The 24278-nt window shown below is 44.8% G+C and overlaps 1 protein-coding gene and 1 long non-coding RNA gene across 14 annotated transcripts in view; one reads left to right on the top strand and one right to left on the bottom strand.

The window, feature by feature from the left end:
* Window positions 1-19252, top strand: part of KLHL36 (kelch like family member 36) — a 107629-nt gene extending 88377 nt beyond the window's left edge. For 6 of the 13 annotated variants that reach the window (XM_082063164.1, XM_082063156.1, XM_082063165.1 and 3 more), the window contains 4 exons: window positions 4136-4217; window positions 7912-8985; window positions 9844-10001; window positions 15969-19252. In XM_082063164.1, coding sequence (XP_081919290.1) covers window positions 4136-4217; window positions 7912-8985; window positions 9844-10001; window positions 15969-16524 — 1870 coding nt within the window. In that variant the 3' untranslated portion in view covers window positions 16525-19252. Of the gene's footprint in view, window positions 1-11; window positions 118-188; window positions 386-2742; window positions 2829-2891; window positions 3103-3520; window positions 3902-3937; window positions 4026-4135; window positions 4218-7911; window positions 8986-9843; window positions 10002-15968 lie in introns of those variants that run through there. The other 7 variants (XM_082063160.1, XR_014185173.1, XM_082063159.1 and 4 more) reach the window with 7 other exon arrangements.
* Window positions 4077-24242, bottom strand: LOC309444896. The gene is made up of 3 exons (XR_014185174.1): window positions 23986-24242; window positions 20731-20773; window positions 4077-4237 (listed from the first exon to the last, which is right to left on the bottom strand). It is a non-coding gene; the product is annotated as an uncharacterized lncRNA (long non-coding RNA).
* Between the last annotated feature and the right edge of the window lie 36 nt (window positions 24243-24278).

The following is a 24278-nucleotide window of genomic DNA, read 5'->3' as shown; positions in this document are numbered from 1 at the left end:
TGCCGAGCGCTGCCGCCCGGCCCGGCCCGCCCCGTCCCCCCGCCCCGCCTGCCAATGGCTCCGCACCGGGCCTGCCCCCCTGCCAGCCCCGCCCGGCCCCGGCGCGGGGGTTTCGGGGTGATGCAATAGCCGGGGGACACGGGGATGAAGGTTGGGGCGGGGGGGGGGGGCATCTGTCGTGAGGATGCTGCCCGGGCAGGGGGGCGAGGGCCGGGCGCTGTGATGCGTTGTGCGATGGCTGAGATGTTTGCAGCCCCCCCGATGTTTTTGCAGCCCCCGCCGGGCGGGAGGAGGAAGGAGGGAGAAGCGATGCGCAAGATGGAGCGGGCGCGGCGGGGCCGGGAGCCGGGCCGGGCGCACGGGAGGTAGCGGAGCTGGAGAGCAGGTGAGGCGGGGGATGGCGAGGGGATAACGGGGGCTGGAGGGCGGTGTGGGCTGTGCCAGCCGGGCCGGCCCGGCTGGAGCCGGGGAAAGCGCCCGGCGGCTTGTGGGGCTGCCCGGGGGGAGCATCGCCCGCTCCGCCGCGGGTGGGAGCCGGGGAGCGTTCCCGTCTCCATCCCTGCGGGGTGGTCCGGACCATCACCGGGGGCTGGCAGGGCGATTTTGGGTCGTGGCAGCTCGCTGCTGCTTCAGGTGCGTGTGCCGGTGTGTTTTAGCCCGTTTCAGATGGAGCGATCTCCCCCTGCTGGGCTGCGCTTCCAGCGCTGCCAACTGAAAACAGAAAATCTAACCCAAATCAATACGCTAGTGGGAGGTGCTGGGGTTTAGGCAAAAGCGTAAGGGTTGTCTGTAAGATTGCGTTTCAGTCCTCTGCCTACAGAAATAGAGACGGATCCTCTGCTTTGCAGAACTCAGCTTGAAATAAATGTCTCCAGATGTTGTGCCCAAGGACCAGAGTTCTAAAAACCAGTCCTTGTGTGTGTTAGTGGGTTTCTACCCTAAACCTGGAGGGGCTGGATATTGCAGTTTAAATAAAAACTACATTCCATTATGAAAAAGTATCACATTTTGTTTCTTTTAAAGTTTGCAGTGGGATGTTAATTATTTATTTCACATCAATGTGTTGTAAAAGGGAAGTCTGAACGGTAAGAAACCTCATTATCACATACAGTTACTCAGTGTTTCCAGACATCTCAAGCAACAAGATCACCAGAACGTGTCAATTTTAAGACGTGATGTTTTTCTGCCATACGATATGAACCCTGACCCTGCAGGCAGCTCCTTCCAGAGAGTCCTGAGCAATGTGAGGTTCCCTGTAGCATCAGCGCCCAAAACACGAGCGAATTGCTGCAGTGCATCTGTGATGGAGATGAGGTCATAGGGAAAAGAGAAATATTTCTGAAGTCAGTACAAGTGTAGGACACGGCATCTGGGTGAATCGCACTCAATATGTCTGTAGACTGCAGGCTCAAGGTGATAATATAATCACACATTAATAGGTCTGGATTTGATTTTGAAATATTGATTTTCTTTTGGAACTGTCTTCAGGAACGCTTTCTCTTTTTTAAAAGCCTTTGTGCTGTCCATTATCTGATCATAATCATTTTTTCATAGTCTGCATTTATCATCCTTTGGCGCTACCTCACCACTGTTTGTATCTGTAACAACTGCTTGTTGTCCTTGTCTCTTAACGCTTGTTCCTCGGCTCCTGATGTTTCCTGGGGGAGAGGTGGGTGACTGAAATGTCATTTCCCTTAGAAGGACAAAACCTCGACCTTGTTTGGATCTCTGTGACCCAGTGGCTTGAGTGTTTGAATTATATTGATGAGGAACTTTATGCCTCACATTTTTAAATGCCAGATTCAAACCTATGAAATGCTTGGGACCCAACCTCCTCTCTTTGCTTCTCTTCTTTGTCTTAGACACATTTGCATGGATTTTTTTCTTTTAACACACGGAGGAAGACATATTGTGCTCGGTTTCATCAGGCTTTAACTAGAGAGGGGGAAATACCTCCTTTTCTGGCTCTGTTGAGCTCTGATTTTCTCTTCATATGGGATGTTGAGACCTCTGTCTTCTGTACATGGGTCTTTCCATCCTGTGCAGGAAGGTGTCACTGTCCTGGCAGGTCCATCTGTCCATCCCGCAGAGGAAGCACAGACACCAGAGAAAGTGAAAAGTCTTCCCTAAAACAATGTCAGGCCTGGCCTGACCTTCAGCTGTCTGGACTCTCCTAGTGAAATTCAGGACGGGCCTGAGAACATGTAGAGGAGCTGAGCAAACAGGACGGTTCTGCACAGCCATGGCCCCTCAGGAGGCTTAGCTGCTCTCCTAAAACATATTACTAGGTCCATCACACTTTTTTGCTTCTTTTCTGATCTTTCTGTATGGCTGTCCCCAATCCTGCTTCTCCATCTGTGTCATTTCTGTGCAGGAGCAGAACAAATAATGGAGAGAATAATCCCCTCCTTCAGGAAGAGGCTGCTGTGAATTATGGATCACAGCATTAGGTTTGTCACTAAGGTGTTTTTTTGACCCAGACAGTCCAGGAATTGAGGCTCCTGGGTTCCCACAGTCACAAGGGCTACAGGAGACCAGAGCTGGCAAAAATGCTTCTCATCTTCAGGCTCGATAATCCATTAGATGAGTAGAAACTCATCATCACCTCCTTTTCTCCGGGATGGCTGAAGGACAGACACAACGCTGACACACTCTCCTTGTTTAAAAACCGTACCCATCATCTCCTGCCCACAACAACGGCCCCATCACCAGGTGGGACATGTGTCAACACTGGGCCGTCCCCGGTGGGAGCAGATGGCACTTGGACACACGGACAATCTTGCCGGCTGCTGCTGTCCTGATGATAAATTCTGGAAGATACCCAAGAGGTCTGGATTAACAAAGGGTTTTTTTTAACTTGTACTGTTTTAGTGAAGACCACTGCACTGACATGGGACTTGGTGGGAACTGTGTACACAGGATTTGCTTCTTACTTCATCCCTGAAGGAGGTGCACTGTCAGCCCTGCTGTTCACCAGGGTGCTTTTTATTAATTTATAAGCCTCCTGGGCCTTAATCAATGAGAACAAGCCCTCCAGCAGCACGCGCTGCTCTAGAGGGGCCAGTTGCTCGACATTTTTGAAATCGGGTAATTCATGTCCAGGTGAGGAGGATGAGATGGTAACCGGGCTTCTGACTGTACTTGAACACACACACACACACACACACACGCACGCACGCACACACACACACACATCCACTCTTGTTCTCTTTTTATTTTGCACAATAACACTGCGGAGCAACCCCAGCTCGCTGTGCCAGGCGCCCCTGACACCGAGGCCTTGGCCGCCCCGCCATGGATCGCGGGCGAGCACCAGCTCCGGCCCGGCCCGCGGCCGAGAAAGGCTTCGAGCTCTCTGGGGGCGTCCCCGCCGCCGGGCCCCGGCCGCCATTTGCTCCCGGCGCGTCCGCGGAGCCGCCCAGGCCCTGCCCCGCGGCACCTCCCCCGGCGCCGGTTCCCGCCCCGCCGCGGTCCCTCCCCGCTCCCTCTCCCGGCATTTCCTGGGCCGCCCATGGCCGCGCCGGGCCCGGGGCTCAGCCCGCCCGCAGCGCCGGGGTCCCTCCCGCCGCCGCCGCGGGGACCTCGCTGCGGGGCCGGTTTTGAGGCCGCTTCCCGCGGGGCCGCCGCCGCCTCCCGGTGTTTGCTGTTGCTTTGCTTCCCCCCCGCCTTTTTTTTTTTTTAATTTTTTTTTCCGGCTAAATAAACGCGGTGGATAAAGCGCCGCCGATGCGGCTGCCGGGGGCAGGGCCGGGCGGGGGATGAGCGGGCCCTGCGGGGCGCGGAGCGCAGCCCGGGCCCCCGGGCCGACCCTCCCCGGGAAGGGTTCGCGGTGCGGAGCCCGGTCCTGCCGGCCATGAACGGGAAATGATTTTACCTCCGGCAGCTGTAGCGAGGACTAGCAGTAAGTAAATCACCGACCGTCAATAATTACACGCTCGTCTTTGATTATACCCGAGCATACCCCCAACTTGTTGACACAACCAAGGGAGGAATATGTTTTTAACTCCATCATTTTCAAAGTGCAGGTTAGCATGTGCGGGTCTTATTAATTGTGTCATTTATTCAGCACGTTATGGTTTTTAGCAGCCGGGAAGGTTTGCTGTGCTGCTGACATCTTCCTTTGCTTTTGTTCTAGAAATACGGCGGGTCAGCCGGTCATGGAGGGAACCAGGCAGACCAGGATTTGTCGTCCACACAAGATAAGTGAATCCTCAAAGGTTGGTATGTTTTGTGTTACCTACCAAAAAAAGCAAGTTAAAGCAATAATAAGAAGGGTGTAAAGGCTCTCCCCTGGATGGGCTGTTTTGGAGGAATGTGGATGTTTAGAGCTTTTAAAAAGAAGCGTGAAAACACTGGTCTACCTGCTCAAGTATTTTTGATAGAAGAAATTGCTACCTAATGATTAAAAAAAAAAAAGCAACAGTAGCAAATGAGCATCTGCTCATCATGACTCATAACTGAAAAAAGAAACCCACGTTACTGCAGCACAGTATTTACAGCAAAAATTCAGTCATTAAATGCAACGTGTTTATTTGGGCGATTTTTTGTACTGATCTATCTCATCCAAGCTAGTTACAGAAGCAAAGCTGGGATTACATTTTAGATTTAGTCTTTGTTTTGTACAAGATTTAAGTCTTGATCCTGCAAACAGTAGTTATTCCAGGAACTCAAGATGTTTTCTTAGGTTTGTGAGCTTAATTTTCTTTGCATAGAATATCTGTGTACACAAATATGTTGATTTTAGTTGGGAATCCACAGAAGTCCGTCTTAGGTAGCTCTTCATGCAGGTCATCAGGATGATGACCTACGATTTAGATGTAAATATCTGTTGTAATTACTGTGTTCAATGTGTGTCCACAGCACCAGGTTACAGATGCTGCAGAGCAGGGACCTTGTGCTACCGACAACAGCTGGAGCAGAAAAACTTCTCAGTGCTGTCTCTGTCTTATCGAAGTTGAATGAGACAGATCTCGTTTTCTTTTGCATCACTAACAAGTAGTGGTGCTGCATTAGCAATCTGAAAGAAATAGGATCTCTGAATCCAAAATAAGTTAAAATGCTGCTGTAATACAATTTAAATAGGACTAATTTTTAAATGCATCCCTACCAGTATAATCTTTCCTCAAGTGCTGATCCTGTCTACTACTTAAATGGTTTAGTCTGAATGTAATAATAATTCATCACATTAAAAATTAATTAACTTGACAGCATTGTTTTATTTTCTTGCGTAGACAGCATCTGTCACTATCTGCTAAACTTAGAATGACTAGATAATGCTAAAGCTGTTCTACAGAATATAAACAGCTTGAGAAAGATGTTCGTGTTTAGTATAAAATTAGTCTTGGTTTTGAAATGTGTACCTATCAGCTGTTATTTGCTCACTGAACGAATGGACTTGCTAAGTGGCTGAAATATGTTAATGTATTCTGAGTCCAACCAGTGCCGTACGTAATGGTTTTGTGCTGATTTCTGAAGTCACAGCAATTCTACATGGCAACAAGGACTTCAGGAGTACAACTTGTCAGGCGTATTTGCAGTCAGGATTATGCTCCTGACTCGACAGCCAGCTCAGTAAGTCGGGATCTCTGGCAAATCTTATATTCTGGTGTAATCTTGTTATGTACATGCACGATGATGGTATTAGAGAATATTAGAGAGAAATGATCAGCCAATTTACAGAGACGAGAGGGAATATGTTTTTGGTTTAATCCAATAACTGTCCCCCGTGAGTCAGACTCAGAAAAGGGTGCTCTGTTACTGTCTGTTCATCCACTCTCCCTCAGCATAGTTGCCACAAATGGGTGGTTTGTCCTTTGCCATATTTGTTCTCCTTCCCATGTCCTCCATCTCTGCTTGGGTACCTGTATGATAGCAACATTTCTCAAACTCAGAAAAGTTAAGATTAAAAACTTTACAGTCCTTAAACCCCTCATCTTTTTTTCTGTTACAGACCTGTGGCAGTTTTATTCCTCGGTGGAAGTTACTTTGTCTGTGCCATAAATCCCTTTTTAAGTTCAGAGATATGATGAGGCAGTTTTGGCCCAGAAAACTTAGTTATTGAAGCCCCTTCACTTGGATTGGTTTAACTCTGTACACGAGCATGTATGAAGTTACTCCAAGAGGCTTTTTCGCAGTTTAGTCTCTGCTGTTTAGAAAAGAACGTAAGCAAAACTAAGAAACCACTGTGATGTCATGCTAAGAGCAGCACGTTTGGTTATTAATCTGGGTCTCTTTGCTGAAAGGCAGACATGGGGATCAGGCTCCCGAGGTCGGTATGAGCTCAGGATGCTTGGCTGCCGTCACGTCTGGGCAGTGGGGAGCTGCCTGCATTAATCCCGGTTATCTCATCAAATAAAAGTACAATTAGCAAATTATGTGCACAGGGTGCATATCTAGAGCAAGGGCTGGGGAACCTTTCTCAGCCAGGTGGGTAATGTTGCCTCACTGTGATTTAATGAACCCATTGATGGCTCAGCGAGACAACAATAATCACGTGCTTTCTGTTTGGGAAACTGGGAAAGCCACAGATGGTTGGGATTTCTAGGAGAAGCAACAGTTTGGGGAAGGAAGGGTTGAATGACCTCAGGTCACCTGTGTGACTTATTTCAATGAGGTTACGGACCGAGACACCTTTCCAGGATGTCACTTCTGGGAACGCAGCCTGAGGGTGCAGAACTGGGCAAGACCCAGGGTGCTACAGCCAGAACTGTTCAGAGCCACCTTAGGTACAATACGAAGATGTTTCCTTTCCACCTCCTTTCATTTCTTTTACATGTCCTTACAGGCCCCGCAACTGGGCCTGGTTTGGATTTGGTAATTAAAGTTATGTATTTGCATTTAGCTTAACCTGGCTTTTATTAAGAGAGATCACAAGGTAACCTCCTGTACCATCACACACACCATTCCTCTGGAAGAATGGTCCTAAAAGCTGCATCACTTGACATGCTGGGGTGACCAACCCCTTCAATACGTGTCCTGCAGGACGTGCGAGGGGTAACAGAAAACATTTCCATTTTCCTTCTTCCTAAGACTGGTAACGCGAGTCTGTGAGAAAAAGGCAAATACTGGTTGCCTCAAGAGCTCTGTGGCACGTACGGAGCTGGTGGGAAGAATGTCTGGACCAGAGGGGTCCCAGAAGGGTGCTTAACGGATATGTTCTGAGGGCATTTTCCCCGTTCTTTGAAAGAAAAATACTTAGTCGTGTTCATTAAACCCAAAACTACCTCGGCTTCTGGAAGCAAGCACTAATCTTATGGGAATAAGTTATCCACATCTGTGGCTTTGCACATAAATAAACAGCTATTACTTTTGAATGCAGCGTGTGTGCCTGAAATAATATGGAAAGAAAGAGAGGGATTTTCCCCTGACAAGCTCAGAAATGCAGAGTTCTGAAAAGATTGAAGAGGGGGGTAGCTGTCAAGTAAGCACTAACCCAAACAATACATGGGCTGGATGAAAATTTGGCATCCTGCTGCATGTGTATCTCCCACTCCAAATATTTAGCAAATAGCTTAGTTGAGAAGAACTCTGCAAGGAGTCATTTGGGGGATGAGGAAGAAAGGAAATGTCAGCACCATGTCTCGAAAACAATGAGTGGAAGAGTTTCAGAAAATTGTGCCTGTATAAATCATCAGGGAGGAGGTTTGCATGCAGCATTGTGGAGGAGGTAGAAGTAGATTATAATAAAAAAGGGGAGTAGGAAGCAGTAAAATTCTGCATAGGCCTTTCAGAGCAGAGCTTGGGCTCTTACTATGTTGTTTGCCAATGGTGTCAAGTCAGAATTTATGATCAACATGCAACACAAGCAGGATTTTTCTCATGCATGACTGCATCTAATGGGAAAACACTTTGTGCATACTGACATTTTTTTTAGTGAAAATACAATCTCCTGATGCCGTTTGTTTATTCCAGGTGTACAGGTGGGATGACCACTCTAGTCTTGTTCTTCAGAGTCTGAATGAGCAGAGGCACCGAGGCCTCTTCTGTGACATTGTCCTTGTGGTGGACGAACAGCGAGTCCCTGCCCATCGGAACCTACTCGCTGTTTGCAGTGACTACTTCAACTCCATGTTCACCATTGGTATGCGAGAAGCCCACCAAAAAGAGGTTGAACTTTTTGGAGCCTCTTACATTGGTCTGAAGGCCGTGGTGGATTTCCTGTATGGCAGCGAGCTGTCTTTAGATGGTGGCAACATTGACTACGTGTTGGAAACAGCTCACCTGCTGCAGATCTGGAAGGTGGTTGACTTCTGCTGCGAGTATCTGGAGAACGAAGTCAGTGAGGAGAACTACCTGTACCTGCAGGAGCTCGCCTCCATTTACAACCTGAAGCGCCTTGATTCCTACATCGATTCTTTCATCCTGCAGAACTTCGGCACTCTGTCTTTCACCCCGGACTTCCTGCAGAACATTTCCTTGCAGAAGTTGTGCCAATACCTGGACAGCAGCGACGTGCAGCAGGAGTGTGAGCACGACCTGCTCCAGGCTGCCTTGCAGTGGCTCACCCAGTACCCAGAAAGGGAGAACGAGGCTTACCAAGTGCTGGATAATATTCATTTTCCCTTGATACCTAAAAGTGATCTTCTCCATCGAGTCAAGCCTGCTGTCTGCTCTCTTCTTCCCAAAGAAGCCAACTGCGAGGGGTTCATCGAGGAAGCGGTGAACTATCACAACAACGTCACGGCTCAGCCGGTGCTGCAGAACAAGCGGACGGCGCTGCGGACCTGCGAGGAACGGCTCCTCTTTGTTGGGGGGGAGGTTTCTGAACGGTGCCTGGAACTGAGCGACGACACCTGTTTCTTGGACGTCCGAAAGGGGCAGTGGGTGGCAGAAACACCTCTCCCAGCCCGACGAAGTCACCACTGCGTCGCAGTCTTGGGAGGCTTCATCTTCATAGCCGGAGGCAGCTTTTCAAGAGACAATGGAGGGGATGCAGCTTCAAATCTCCTATATAGGTATGATCCCCGCTGTAACCAGTGGATAAAGGTGAGACTTAAGCTGTATTATTTCTCTGTTTGAAGTCCTTAATGTGTAGAGTGTTTTCTTCTTTTAGGTGGAAGGACAGGGCTTGTTAGAATAGCCAGCATAACAATGCTTGCAAGTGGCAAATCAAGTTATTTAAGTTGAAAAAGCAGCTACTTGAATCCTTTGTGGGAATGCTTAAGTTGCACAAGCAGCGAAAAGACTTTGAGGCAGATTTTCAGCTTCACTTGAGAATTGGGCGTCTCATCTGTGAAATTCCTGGTCAGCAAACACCTGCAACTCTTTAGATTAGTTTTGGGAATAATGCTAGAGCGGACTTACAGACGTGATTGCTTAGTTCATCTTTCTCAAGCTGTAGCACATATAAATAAATAAACAAATGGTCTGATATAAAAAGAATATGTCTCTGCCACTTGCCAAATGTGTCTGTGCTAAAAGTCTCTTCGAACAAGCTATTTACCTCCAGTCCTGCTGTAAAACCCTGCAGCCAGTGCAGGACCTATCAAATATTACACTGTTTTTGAACCAATTGTCTTGTGTGGTTCAGTTGTGTTTCTGATTGATTCAATTTATGTTTCTTGCAGAGTTTTGGAAAGAGGCCCATGTAACACAAACCTTTATAGAGTGACCTGTCTTTGAGGTTTTTTTCTGTCATCCCCTTTTTTTGTAAGGAAGTGCTATGTAACATGCAACTGCAGAAAAACAAAAGTATTTTATGTGTGTAATTGATCAAAACCAGTAGCTCTCCTTTTTAAATAAATGGGAAGAAGCAAAATCTGTCCTCAGACATGAATAGATATTAATTCAGCTTGCTTACCAGATGGTTGAAAATGCCAGCATGTTATATTCTTTTTTTGACAGGTTGCTTCTATGAGACAACGCCGCGTAGATTTCTACCTGGGAGCTATTACCGACATGCTGGTAGCTGTTGGTGGCAGGAATGAAAATGGGGCACTTTCTTCAGTCGAGACCTACAGTCCTCAGAAGGATTCATGGTCTTACATAGCAGGCTTGCCAAGGTAGGAGATGTTTGGAAAGCTATCCCACGTTTGGAGAATGGTGGTAGAGCGAGCTCGTGTGACTTTAGCCAATGAATGGGTGTCCCTAGGAGGGCAGCAAGGGATCTATAATCAACATGTATCAGCAAGTGATAAACCACATCAGCATCTGGTATTTGAGCAGCCATCTCTTCCAGGCAGTCAAGTGTCAACTTGATTGGTTTTAGTGCTTGTCCTGAGGTACATCTGAAGGATGGAAGAGCCCATGTAATTTCACTCTACTATTCTTAAGATGCTTTTCCTGAAGTCACTTGAAATCGAGTCTTTTCAGAGGCACTGTTTAGATCTTGATCAAAGGCTTTTGTTATTTATTTGGCCTTACTTTGTCACCTTATTGTGATTGTTTTCCTTGCAAGGTGTTTCTTTCTGGCTGCTCAGGTTGGCTGTTACGGATAAACTACATTTATCTGTAGACAGCTGGGCAAATTCAACCTCTCTTTCTCTCAGTATGAGTTAGAACTTAGCTGCTGTACTTTTAAGAGGCTTTAGTACTGCAGCTCAGCTCTCCTTGTAACAGCAGCACAGGACATTGCTCCTGTCTTCAATCAGTTTGAGTAGTGTCTTGGTAAGAGTGGTACCACAGTGTTTCATTTGGAAGCAGTTGTTCAGATTTAGTAATATTTCACATTTATGGAAATTACAGGAGTATTGGCTATACCAATGGTATTCTCGTGATGGCTGAAACCTGCAACGTCAGCAGCAGTGCTTGCTTGCTTAGTGGCATCACAAACAAGATACTTGCAACAGTTCTGAGTTTTTCCCCTTGTTCCCTGAGCTGCAGAGCCAGAGGCAGCCAGTGAAAGCACAGGAGCCTGGTGCCTGGTTCTATTTTGGGCAGGTGCTGCAATGCAAGTCTGATCCGGGCTAACAGCTGGGCTGGAGTGCTCTGCAGAAACAGGATGCTGGTTTCTGTTTTATTCCTCCTCACGTAGACAGATCTAGACATGGAGGCTAAGCAGCACAATTTTTCCTTGGTTTGGAGCTGTGTTTGAGAGTTTTTCAGTTCCTAAGCCCTTCTCTTAATTAGGGTGACCTGTGACATCTCATAGATACTGTAGCACAGCTTTTTTTTTTTTTTTTTTTTTTAACATTTTTTCAAAGAAATGTAGATGTGACCTGACTGCCTTGTATGTTGTTAGGAAAACACTCACCTTAGAACAGATATGGATTCTTTTTCCCCAGCATATAAGGGGAAGCTTGCGGACAGCAAGCTCTCTGAACAGGGTCAGCTTTTCTGCATGTTCTTACTGCTACCTGTGTGTTGGTTTTGTGAATTTTGCAGCTGCAGCATTTAAAAGCGAACACTGGTGTGTGTGGGAGGGTGAATATTTTTATTAGAGTCCCTAGTTGATCCACTGGACTTGGCAAAAGTCCCCCTTGTGGGACAGACCCCACTTAGGTTTACTTAGCTGGTTGCTGAATTGCAGGGTTAGACTGTAACACGGTGACTACTGAGGTTTGTTACTGCATCCCAAATAAATAGTTCAGTGTCCTCTCCTCCTGCCTGCCCGGTCCTTGTCCTGTGCTGTCCCTTAGAATCACAGAATAATTTCAGTTGGAAGAGACCCTTGGGATCATTGAGTCCAACCATAACCTAAGTCTAGGACTAAACCATGTCCCTAAGAACCTCGTCTAAACACCTTTTAAACCCCTCCAGGGATAGTGACCCTTGTGCCAGCCCAAGTGTTTGTGCAGCTGTGTATTGAACTGGATAGTTCCCACTTTTCCATGTTTTTAATAGCTGCTCTCTTGCACGTTACTATGTCTCTAGTTAGATCTTAGCGGACACTTAGTACTTTCAGATTTTGTCTTTTTGTCCCTCCTTCTCCTGTTTGAGAACTCTTGTGTTGGGCAAAAATGGGTGCAGAGGTGGCCAACAGGAAGAAACCTCACTGGATGCAGGGGCATGTGGATGCTGCTGGAGCGCAGAGATATGGCTGTGGCAGGAATCTGGACACTCCTGATGTGCCTCAGATGGGTTTGCTGACAGCAGAAGGATGAGAGAGAATTTTGTGATCTATTTACAACTATAAGAAAGGCTGCTCACTAGAGTTCCTTTTATGTACTTCTATTTTCCCTTCAAAATACTCTTGATCTGGTCTCTGTTTTGCTCCCCACCGTGCACTTTTGTTCCTCAAACTGATTTTAGTTAGTTTTTACCCAAATTACATCTCCCCAGCCCTATCCTAGCAGCAAATCATTTCTCCTCATGTAGAAGAAATCAGAAGCTCCAATCTTCTGCTTCCTGATTGCCTGATAAGGTAACTCATCCCAACACAGCTGCTTTGTTTCCTGCATTTTTCTGTCTTCTTCCCTCTGGAGAGAAAATGTGCAGGTTTTTTGTCCTTTTGGTTGCACGGCCACCCGAAGCAGCTCCCTCCCCACAGCTCTGGTGGTGTTTGTGCCGGCTCTGAACCAGCAGCTGCCTGGAAGACCATTCCCTGGAGCAACAGGCGCGGGTTGACATCATCGTGGGGTGGTTCAATTGGAGCTGTGTGGTGTTGGACTCTCAAGAGTTTATATTTGTTAAAGCTTCTCCTCTGAACATCCAGAAAATGGTTTTATTTTTATTTTTCCTTCCTGAGGTTTATAGCTTGCTGTGTGTGGAGATTTTTCAGGAACAAGGCAATGGTTGGGCCTTGGATAGAGGGGCCTCTTGTCTGCTGCCAAATCCTCCGTGTTGCTGCCCACAGCATAGTCGTGCTCCTCCAAGGAAGAGCTTTGCAAGCTCTTTTTTATGTCTTCTTCCTCCCGCCCCCTTCCCCACCCCAATATGGTCAAAACAACACATTGTTTTCCCTAACCGCTTTCTTGGAAAGAGCAGAGCTGTTTTGACTGAAGTAACGCTGTCTTATTGGAAAACAGCATCTTGAGGCAGATGCTTAACATGGAGAACTTCAGCCAAGTGATCTAAAGGATGGACCTGGTCCAAGTTTGCTCCAAGTTAATTTTGCCTGACTCTCTTTAGGGTCCTTGGTTGTGGGATACTGTTCCCATTCTTCAGAGGGGTCTGATTTGGGGTTTTTTTTTTGCCGTTTTCCCAGGCTCTTTGGGAGCAGTTGCTGCCATAGTTTCTAGCCCAGAAGGGAGCAGCAGTGGCTGACAAGCTTGGCAGAGCAGAAGCTGGTGCAGTGTTCTCATCTTGAACAGACCATGTAAAAGCCTGCTGCAGACGTCGCTGAAATTAATTGAGTGGCCCTAGGTTAAAGTTTGGCAGAACAACTGAAAGCAGTTGAGTGAGGAAATGTGTTGGAGCAGGTTAACAAGTGATGGTATCTGCTCTACCAGTTGGGTCATGAATAATCTCGCAGGGTTGCAACAGGTGGACACTGAGATTCAGAGCAACCACAGCTCGCCTGGACTTTGGTTGGGGCAGGAGATCCCCAAGGCTTTATCAAGTTAAGCCAAGTGTTCTGTTTAAGAAAAGAAATGGTAGATTTTCTAGCATTGAACAGTGTTACTGTGTCAGAAACTGTAATTTTTGCAGTGTTTTATCTAGGTAAGTTATTAAAAAATGGCATCTGGCTCTAGCAGATGTTCTGAATCCAAACTTCTTTCTCCTTAGTGCCGTTATCTTTTTCTGGCCACATTCATAGATAATGCTGCCAAAACTCTCGATGCTTTCTGTTGGAGGATGTCTGGACTCACTGTATTGAAGTGTCCTGTTCTATTGCATGTTTAGAAATGCCCCTGTTTCAACCACAGGGCTTGCAGAAAGGATTCTTACTCATTGTTTTCAGTTTCTGCGTTATAGTTTATGCATTTTTCTATTACTGTGAAGTGGGGTATGTGAAATTTTAGATGAGCTTTTCAGAAGTCAGGCAAAGTGAAACACCTCTGGCGTAACTCTCTCTCATCTGACACTACCTCCACAGTGGAGTGCGCTGCACATCCTCCAGGTAGCTTGCTACTTAGATGTGGGTTCGAAGTTAGTGCAGTTTGAGAAAGAAAATGAATTAAAGTTTGTCCGTCTTACTTCCCAGATAGGTTGTCTCCTTTTTAAGAACCATTCCTGTATATATAGAGAAGTGAAGACTCTACCAACCAGACTGGGTGTCGCTTGGAGGCGTACACTCCCATTTCTTGTCTCTAAGAGACCACAAACAAGGCAGAGCAGCATCCATGTGCATGACACCTGCCCAAGCATTTCTGGTGGTGCAAAAGCTGGAGCACATGTGCTCAAGGTATTTCATGTCAAACAGGAGCACCAGCCCTGAGTTACGTGTTTCCACGGTTAGGCAGATGGTGAGCTGTGGCATTTTCAAGTTGCCTTTTTGGATAAAGTCACATAACTATGCCTTAGTCCTCTCTTTCTTCCTTTCTTTCTTTTTCCTGAGTGGCTAAGAAGCCGTGAGGTTCTGAAGTTATCCCTTCAAGGTCTCCAGGGATGTGCTTCAGCCCCTGTAGTTGCAAGGTCTGTCCTGGCCACTCTGCATTCTTAGGCCAATCGTGTCAAGGATTTTTCTGTTTCTTGCAGCAGGAGCCTGTTAAAATATCTGATGCAGACACTGGTCAGGAATTAGAAGCTTCAGTGGGCATCTAGGATAATAAACATATTTTAGCTTTTCTCAGAAGTATTGTGCTTTCAGGGTAAACATGAGTTTTCTATTCCACCTTTTCCCTTGGCACAAAAGCGCTTGGCACTGAGGTGTGTGGAAGAAGTTATGATACAGTTCGTGTAGCTGAGATACATGATTACTGTGCGAAATAAAAACAGCTCAAGGTTCTCTCCAGATTGAGTTTCGAGCGTGTTCGGGCATGGTTCAAAAGCATTCCAGGCTAAAGTAACGCTAACGTAGGTTTGTCTGCCATAGAGGTTGAGTTGTCTTGAGTCCTTGACTACAAAGGATGGTAGTAGAGGGAGCGAGTGCCATGTGGTGAGTCCATTGCTCTGCAGCCCTGTGGGTATTAAATTGTTTGGGCTCTTTGTACCCAGTGTGCAAGCTGGTTTGCTGTGGCTGGTGCTGCCTCTTGACACACACCCCCATACCCAAGAAAAGAAAAAAAGGCATTTGCAGGAAGGGTATGTTCAAAGAAGCCAGGGCTGGTCCTTGCCTTAGCATTCCACTTCTAAGAGTTCAAAAGGGTTTGGTCAGAAACATCCTAATGTGAAGTTAAGAACAGCCTCAAGATTTAGTTTTGTAGTGGCTTTATTATGGGTGATCAAAGGGGTTTTCTGTCTGCCCTGTGGAAACAGCATGCATGATGCTGGTTTCTACCATCTCCTTTGGTGTATGATCGACTGAGGTCTGTTGCCTTGTCTTGGGGTGACCAAAGAAATTATCACCTATATAGCAGAAGTGGTAGAACAGTTGGATAGCTCATGAAAAGGACACTCTGTGTATCATGACTGCAAAAGATCTGGGATGTGAGCACTGGTGGGCAAGAAATGTGATTTGTGATCCTGAAGCTGTGGAAGTGGAAACCAGCAGTAGTTTTCTTGTTGGTTTTTCTTGGTTAACTGCTACTGGTAAGTCTGAGAGGTATCATGATTATTTCCTCTTTCTGTCATAGAAACCCTTGCTGAGATGTGGATTTTTTCCTCTCTGGCCCTCTCAGGCTGATCCAACCCAAGCACTGAAGCAGGAAAATGGGAGTGAAGGCCATGCCAACTAGAGCAGGATGGGTTCCCTCTTGTATGACACACTGTAGAGGATGCCTTAAAAAGTGATTGTCATACCTATAGCGCTCTGTAGCGATCAGGTATGAAAAGGATGCCTTAAAAAGTGATTGTTGTACCTTAGCGCTCTGCAGCGTAGAGTGGAGCAGTATGAATAAGAATAGTTACTGGGTAACTAACAGGATTAGGGATTCTTCTGTCTTCAGTTACTGTTTATTTTCTTTAGTGCCAGTCCTTGTTGAATGCTTGTGTATCTTGATAAAATCCATAAGTACTAAGTTGGGATCATTTTTGTTTGCCTGTCCTAGGTTTACCTATGGCCACGCTGGAACAATCTACAAGGAATTTGTGTACATTTCAGGAGGCCATGATTACCAAATTGGCCCATATAGGAAAAACCTGCTGTGTTACGATTACCGCACGGATGTTTGGGAGGAGAAGAGGCCCATGATCACTGCCCGAGGGTGGCACAGCATGTGCACCTTACAGGACAACATTTACTCCATTGGTGGCAGCGATGACAACATCGAAACCATGGCTCGTTTTGACATTCTGAGCGTGGAGTCGTACAGCCCTCAGTGTAACCAGTGGACCAGAGTTGCTCCTCTCTTGCAAGCGAACAGTGAGTCAGGGGTGGCAGTTTGGGAAGGGAAGATTTACATCCTCGGAGGCTACAGCTGGGAAGAAACAGTCTTCTCCAAAACAGTCCAGGTTTATGATAAGGAGAAAAATAAGTGGTACAAAGGAACTGATTTACCCAAAGCAATTGCTGGTGTGTCTGCATGTGTCTGTGCATTGAAACCCAAAACTGAGGACAAGAAGAAAAAGAAGAAAACAAAAAAACATCAAGATCGAGGAAGATGACTACTTCTGGATAACCACCCTTGGATGGTAGACTCCAACAAAACTCTGTATTTAATCATTTCTATATAACCTTGATTCTTTTCTTTTTAAACGGCGGGGAAGGCATCTTCTGAAGCCTCAAATGTACAGTTGAATGTGGTTTTGGATTAAGCTCATGTTCAAGGTAAAAACAACAAAAGAAACCAAAAATTCCCCCTCCTACTATATAAAGGGTGATACGGTGAGAGAGGTTACACTGCTCTCCGGAATGCTGAGGCTTAGTCTTTTACTTCTGTGGTTCATGGCCTTTCCAAATACATCATATTATATCGACTTTTTAAAAACAAGGTTGAATATGTGGCTGAGATGATAATGTCAAGGGGGAGGAGGCAGTTACAGAGCAGTTCAAAGGAGTTCAGAAGCAACTGCTAAGAAATAGTGAAATGGATCTTCGATGTTGTAAATCTTGAGTTTTTGTGATGTTAAATTTAATTTAGAATACATTCTTGAGTTGTTAGTGTCAGATTTCTGGAACACAGGATTGTTCAAAGAGGATATTGCTTTTGGTGAATGCAGGTCAGATCAGTTTGAAGAGCAAATAACTCCACTGTACTCTTAGGATTATGAAGGCCTTACTGTGTGGCTAAAGAGTAGATGGGATTGACTTGGGCTTGGATCGATACCATGTGAGCTTCGAAATCTGGGAAAGGTGACGGGACTTTTGCATCCCTTGTTGTGGCACTTTTAATACTAAACACAATAGCAAGTTTTTCTTAGGCTTTAAAATATGCTCCAGAAGGAGGAAAAAAATATATATTGAAGAACTTGAGAGAATATTTGAGGATGTGGGTGGAAATTGTACAATTTGCCTCGGGCTTTAAAGCAGATGGAACTGATAGGAGCTCACTGTGAGTTTGGGGTTTGCTGCATTGGGTAGTGGTGAGGAGGGATGGCAGGAGGGTCCTTCAGGTGAACTGGAAATAAGATGTTTCTCCCCAGCCCGACTGGGCTCTCACAGTGGTCACAGCTAGTAGCTGGTATGAGCAAGAGCCCATATGGGACTTGTCAGCTGTCAAAAAATTTATTAACCCAGGATTATTAATTGGGGTTCGATAATCCTGAAGAACAGCAACTTGTTTTTTTACCTGAGCTCATGGCTCACACTTTCCTTTTTTTTTTTTTTCCCCAAGTTCAAAATGTCTTTTCATAAGAGCAGCCTTTTGTGATGAATTTGGCAGGGACTTGAAGCCACAGCTCATCGGGAACGCAACCGAACACCTTCCCCTGCGAGACAGGGGAAACCCAAAATAAACTCAGGACTGCGTTTGGGATCCAGACAGTGGGACTAAACTGAAAATCGTCTGTTAGATCCTCTGTGTCACACTATCCTCTGCATTCCAAGTCAGGAGCTTTCAGCCCCAAGTGTTAGTCCACCACCTCTACAAACACAGCTGATTCTGCTGAAGATATTAAAATTCCCCGACTGTCTGGCCAGCTTTCAGGCATTCACCCTGGGGCATTTGACAAATGCACCTCTGATTTGCAAGAAGTCAATCACCAGCAAGCTGATACAACCGCTTCAGTTACTGTCATCATGCCAGGCCACAGACTAATATTCCTTCTTCCCAAAAGAAATTTTTAGAAAGTTTTTAAAAACAACTTTTATACTTTTTTATAACGCATTTTGCTAACTCAGTCTCTTGTTTGCCAGATATTATTTACGGTAGAAGCTACTGCTCTGTCATTGTGACCCCGCTGTTGCCGTCAGGAACTCATCATTCGGTAGATCTTTTAGTTTTGGTGTGGTTGGGGGGACACGATGCAGCTGTCGGGGCAGCGCTGCCGTTCTCAGCGTGGTTCAGCTCGCAGACAGGCGAATAAACACACTTTATTTGCAGCTATTGGGGATCTGCTGAGTGGATTTCAGGGGCTTTGGTTGAATGTTCTGCTTTGGAACTGTTGATTGTTGCTGTTATTTCTGCCTCGGTCTTTTCACATCTCCCTTGTGCACCATAACCATGTATTTCAGATTTGCCTTTTTTTCCATCTGGTGTTAATAAGCTGATATCCTGCCACCTTTTTGTTTTGTTTTGTTTTTTTTTTTTCTTATTTTATTTTCAACTATTTACCTCAGTAATTGGAAAACACTAAGAAAACATTTTTGCACTTAATTTCATTTGAAGCTCTTGTAAATGAAGAACTCTTAGATATATTGCAAGAACATATTTGTATTGAAAGAGGTACCTCTGAATAAATTTCTGGAGTACAAGGAAGTTACAGGTTTCTTCTTCAGTGCTAAGACAGGATTTAAGAAAACTAGTTGAAATTAATTTAGTGAAACTCCTTGAGGTCTTTTTGCTATTTAAAAAAAAAAAAGCCTCAGGAGTTAGTCTTTCATTTGCATTAATGAATTTATTTTAAAGCCTTTGTACACTGCATGAGGTAATGGTTAATCTTTTTTTCATCCTAGAAATTTTTAAAAAATTAAAAAAAAAAATACAAACATTTTGGTTATGACAAATTCATTAATGAGTTATTTGGATCTTTTTATATCTGAAACCCTTGCAATGTTGACTGACAACTACTTAACATTTTGGGACATTTTCACGTGTAAGTACAGAATGAAAATTTCAAATAATTCCTTTGTTTCTGTTAATGGGTTGCTTGTTACTATATCCCCCCTTTTACCATGTTCATGTATTACATTAATGTCTGGAGACAATAAATCCAGTTTAGAATATTGTATTCATCACCATCTGACTTGTGTATTGATTTAACTGCGGTTTTCCTTTTTGATAATTTGGAAATAAGTAATTCTGTAATTATTTTTAGGTGGCATTGATAATGGTGGAAACGTTTTCATAGGCAGAAACTAATTGTATCAATATAAAGCAGAAATATAATTTATCTGGCTAATCCACCTTTTCTGCATCATGCTCCAAACAAATTATTTTTCACAATTTTTGCAGCTGTCATGAAGGACCCAGTTTATGTAGTGGTTTCAAAGACAGTATTTAACGGGGAATAGATAAACACAGTTCTGACTTCATAATGTTACTTATGTAGGCAAAATATAACCCCAGTACTCATCAAAGTGAGCTTTATTTTTTCTGGTCTATTTATTGTCCCTTCCAAACTAGAGGCTATAGGTGAGATTGGGACATCTCTTGTGTTATTAGAGGTCACTGGGGTATCGTACCTGTTGCTGCCATAAGCTTTTATCCATTATTAAAGAAACAAATGATTATCATTTGCACCTACGAGGCTCACAGTAGTAGGCATTGCTAGAAGCACAGCCTGGCAGAGTCCCTGGTGATTTTGGATGCTGTTTTACCCAGATGGGGTTTATCGGCACTTGGGAAGTGTTAGTAGGTCACACACAGTGCTTGAAAATAACTTCAGCTCCCAAGTACTGAACTGCTTTGTGAAATTGCTTTGCTGGATTTCTACAAAAAAAAAAAAAAAAAAAAAAAAAAAAAAAAAAAAAAAAAAAAGGAGAATGCAAAGGAGATGAGTGAATTTCTACTTTGTAGTCCAAACAGCCCTGTCGGTGAGTCATTAAGATGGGGAGAGAAAAGACGTATCATCCTGGTCTCTGCTCTTGGGGAATCAGCCCAGCACCTGTACACACCACTGCCTTCATCTGCGAGCTCCAAAAAACATTTTAGTTCTTGTCAGGAGCAGAGCTCACTCTTCCCTGCCCTAGGGAAAAATAACTACTGCTCTACCTAATTTTAAAAAATGGTCCTATTGCCAAATTCTGAGGAAAGTTTGTTTCACCTGACACAAAACAGCTACCAAAAACCTCAGGTTTTCTCTTCCCACACTTCCATTCCTGTATCTTGGCATCAGCATGTCAAGGAGCTGCTGCCTGTAACACTGAAATTCCACAACAAAAATCTCTTGAGATACCCCGAGGAAAAATTACGCTGTGGTGTAAGATGCAGTTGTTTTGAAGGTTTGAGAAAGTAGCTGGAAATGTGTTTGTTCTCAAGTTGAAATCTTAAATTGAGAAAAATGTGCCTGTCTATCTCCGTAAGAGATCAGACTCTTTCCTCCAAATACGGGTGATTTTCTATGTGCTGTTTAGGATTCGGTATTCTTTAGTGACAGCAAAAAGGTGTTTCATGTCTAGGGAGTTCAAAGAAATAATTTAACCTTTAGTACTCTTTCTGAGAAGCAATTTAACTCAGAAAAAAAAATCCAGATTCTAATTGTAATTCTTACCTTGCTGATATGTCTTACCGAAGATCTGACCAGAAAGAAGTTTCTATGGAGGGAAAAAAAAAAAGCTAGCGTGACAAACTTTATATATAATTTCAGTTTCTTGTCTTATTTCAGTTCTCACTCATTATTATGAGAAGCTAATTACACTTTCATGAACTTAGGGCTTTGAGTGTCTTACAGATGGGGTCATGGCAGACGGAGATGTTCTGTCCCTGCGCTGAGTAGGAGCTCAGATGAGCTCCAGCTACTCAGTTTCCTTCTCCCTCCTGGTAACTCCACTACTAAGGGACAGCTGTGCAGCCCAGCAGCAGGTTTGTTGACACCACACACGTTTTTTAGCATCACACACTTTTCTGGAGCTCTGAGTAGCTTTGGGAAAAAATGTACTTTTGTTTTTATCGTAATGGGTTCGGTGGTAGAACATGAGAAGAAGGTGAGAGACTTGCAAGTTCTTTTGAGACCGCAGCCCTAAAACAGATAATTGCATGAGAAAGGAGAAGGCTCGTATCTAAGATAAGGATGAATAAGTTGCAAATAATTCAGCCAAAAGGTCTGTGTAAATAATTGAAACACAACATACTGAGTCAAGCATCCATGAGATCTACTAAAGGTTTGTCCAGACTTTGAATTTGTTTCATGTTAACATGTTTAAGTTCCTTACATTGACAAATTAGAAGTGTTTGTTTGGAATTTTCAGCAAATTTAGGAATATGGAGTTTGAAGACAGGTTTGCATTAATGCATTCTCGGAAAGAAAACACCTTCTGTTGCTGTCCTGTGCTGCTCTGCTTGCTGCTTCCACCTCATCTCTGCTCCAGCACTGCTGCTATCCTGACTTCCCCATGTGCATAGCCGGTCCCTGGTGCTGCCTGCACGACTGAGGCCACGGAACACTCCAAACCTAATTCTGACAGTTTGTTTCGGTACTCAGGGCACTCTGAAGTACAAGGCTGGTACCATGACAGTCCCTTAGACCCCTGGTGCTTTAATTAATTATTCTGATTTTTTCCCTACACAGCAACCACCTTAGCTTTCTGTGTCTTGCTTCACCCCAAAACACAGTACAGTGCTGTTTTTTTTCTTTCCCGTTCAATCTCATTACCAGAATGACTGGAGAAGTAGCAAAGCCCGTATTGTACCTAGAAAATATTGGGGATAAAAGTTCTGCGTCTCTGAAGAAAAAGTCTTCAGAGCTCCTAAAGCTCTCGGCTTTGCGATGAAGTTTTACAGCAGGAAACCTCCCGCAGTGATTGACCAGTTCTCGCAATATTACAGAAGATACTCCCTCCTGCCCCTGGAAGAACAGGTGTGTGGTTCCCACTGGTTGCTTCAGAAAAGTCATGCGGGTATGTCCTTCACCTCCTGGGCACCATAACAAGCTCAGGTCTCGTGATCTACTGAAATCATGAAGAGTGCAGGACAGGAGGTGAGCCATTCCCAAGCACTTTGCATCCAGAGTAGAATAAGAATAATTACAGTAGTTACTGGGAGGCACCTAACTTGGGAGTAGTTTACAAAGCTCATTAGCAAACCTCACATAATCCTATATTTCCGTAGCCATGGACCTCGGTTGCTGATCAATTCACAAAATAATTGAGTACCATGTTAAGAACATTACTCCATGAATCTTAATATCATGGTTCTGCAGAAAGAAAATACAGCAGCAATTTTTCGAAGTCAGAAAAGCAACATGTTGTTTGGGAGCTGTAATTCATGGCCTCTGGAGAGAAGAAAATAAAACTGTTTTGTGCAATGCAGTAATGCTGTAACAGACCACTAGAAATGGCAAAAATGAATGGGAAGGCAGAACCAAGGTGGAAACTTTTCCAGCAGGTAAGTTTCTTCAAAACGTGCTGTTACAATAAAACTCACAAAATGTATATTATTACATATATTGTGGTAAAACATTAATGGGCTTTACAAAGAAACTGTACTAAGGATAAAATGGAAGGTGTTTTAAATGTTGCTGAACTATAAGACAGTGACATCTTTTCTGCCCACGTCAGTTTTCACCACCAGCTTTTAACAGTATCGGTATCTCAATTAACAGGTTTTTTGGGCGGGAGGCACTGTGCTCATTTGCATTTTCAGCCATTTGAAGGGGCAGGTTTTCCAGCAAAAACAGTCAGTTTACTTAGGCGGTATTGTGGGCAGAAGGGAATTTTGTCTTCAACCAGATGAGCTTGGTATGGGTTTTCACTCCACTATTTACCTTGTAAATTAGACTCCCAAGGGGAGAGGGGGCTTCAGATGTTTCAAATACTGTATGCAAAAAGCCTATACATTTGTCTCCCTTTTTTGTTTCTCTCTTTCGATATTAAACAGACATTTTCACTGCTGGGTCTCTGCCTTAGGACAGAAGAACAACTCTTGCTAGAAACAAAAGAAAGGGAGCGGCAGCAGGTGTGTCAGCTGAAAGGACAGGAGCTGATACAGAAAATAATTTAGTATCATGAGCACACGTTGTGTTGCACTTCATAAAACCAGAGGGAAATGTCCTTATCGTAGAGAGATGGATGAATCTTTCCACGTTCAGTGAATCTCCTCTCTGAACAGCCAAAGACACAAAGTTCATTATTTTGTTTGTTTCAACTATCCTGGTAATGTTAAGCTTTTTCTACTGCTTACTCCCCAACTGAAGCAGACTTTTGCATGATTTAGTGGTTTAGGGGAAAAAAAAAGAAAAAAAAAAAGAAAAAAAAAAAGAGTAAATTAGTGATTAATTTAACGGATTCTTGCCCGGGGGGTTCACTATTCAATTATGACTCAATCCTATCAAAATAATGAGATTGACTTAGTCACTGATTTTTTTTTTTTTATTTCCCAGATACAAACCCTGACCCCATTCCCACCCGTCATTTGGGACAGACATGGGACGGCTTTGCTCACCGACCCCTCATCTGCCAGGTAACCCTTGGCATGTGGCCTTGTACACACTCGTGAGGTGAACTCACAATTAATTCATAGAACCATTTTGGTTGGAAGAGACTTTTAAGATCATAGAATCCAGCCATAATGTAAATCTAGCACTAAACTATGTCTTTAAGAGCCTCATCTATACATCTTTTAAACCCCTCCACGGACGGTGACTCCACCATTGCCCTGAGCAGCCTGTTCCACTGCTTTACAACCCTTTCCGTGAAGAAAAGCTTCATAATATCCAATCTGAGCCTTCCCTGGTGCAACTTGAGGCTATTTCCTCTTGTCCTCTCCTTGGGGGCGGCCTGCACTTTTCCAGCTGGGTTTCTGGCGTTACCTTAACTCCAAGAGCACAGTGCTGGCGGTGCTACCCCGCCCAGGGCTGCAGGGCTGCAGCTCCAGGCGTGAGGGACCCGCTTCCCGCCACTGGCTGTGAAGCGGCGGGCTCGCTTCAGCCTGGTCCTGCCTCACGGCAGCTCGCACACCACGCCTCGAGAGGGGGGCTGAAGGCGAAGGGTTTTTTTGTCAGCCTCGCTCTCCTTCCCGGGCTTCCCAGCTCGCCCCTCACGGAAGCTCCCGTCCCGCCGCGGGGCCCCTTCCTCAGGGCGGCCCCGCCCCCTGCCGTGCCGC

This window comes from Streptopelia decaocto (assembly GCF_964273445.1).
Source record: "Streptopelia decaocto genome assembly, chromosome: 11".
In the NCBI taxonomy this organism is placed as follows: domain Eukaryota; kingdom Metazoa; phylum Chordata; class Aves; order Columbiformes; family Columbidae; genus Streptopelia; species Streptopelia decaocto.
Note: the sequence above shows the minus strand (reverse complement) of the source record. Positions and strands in the feature narration are given on the sequence as shown.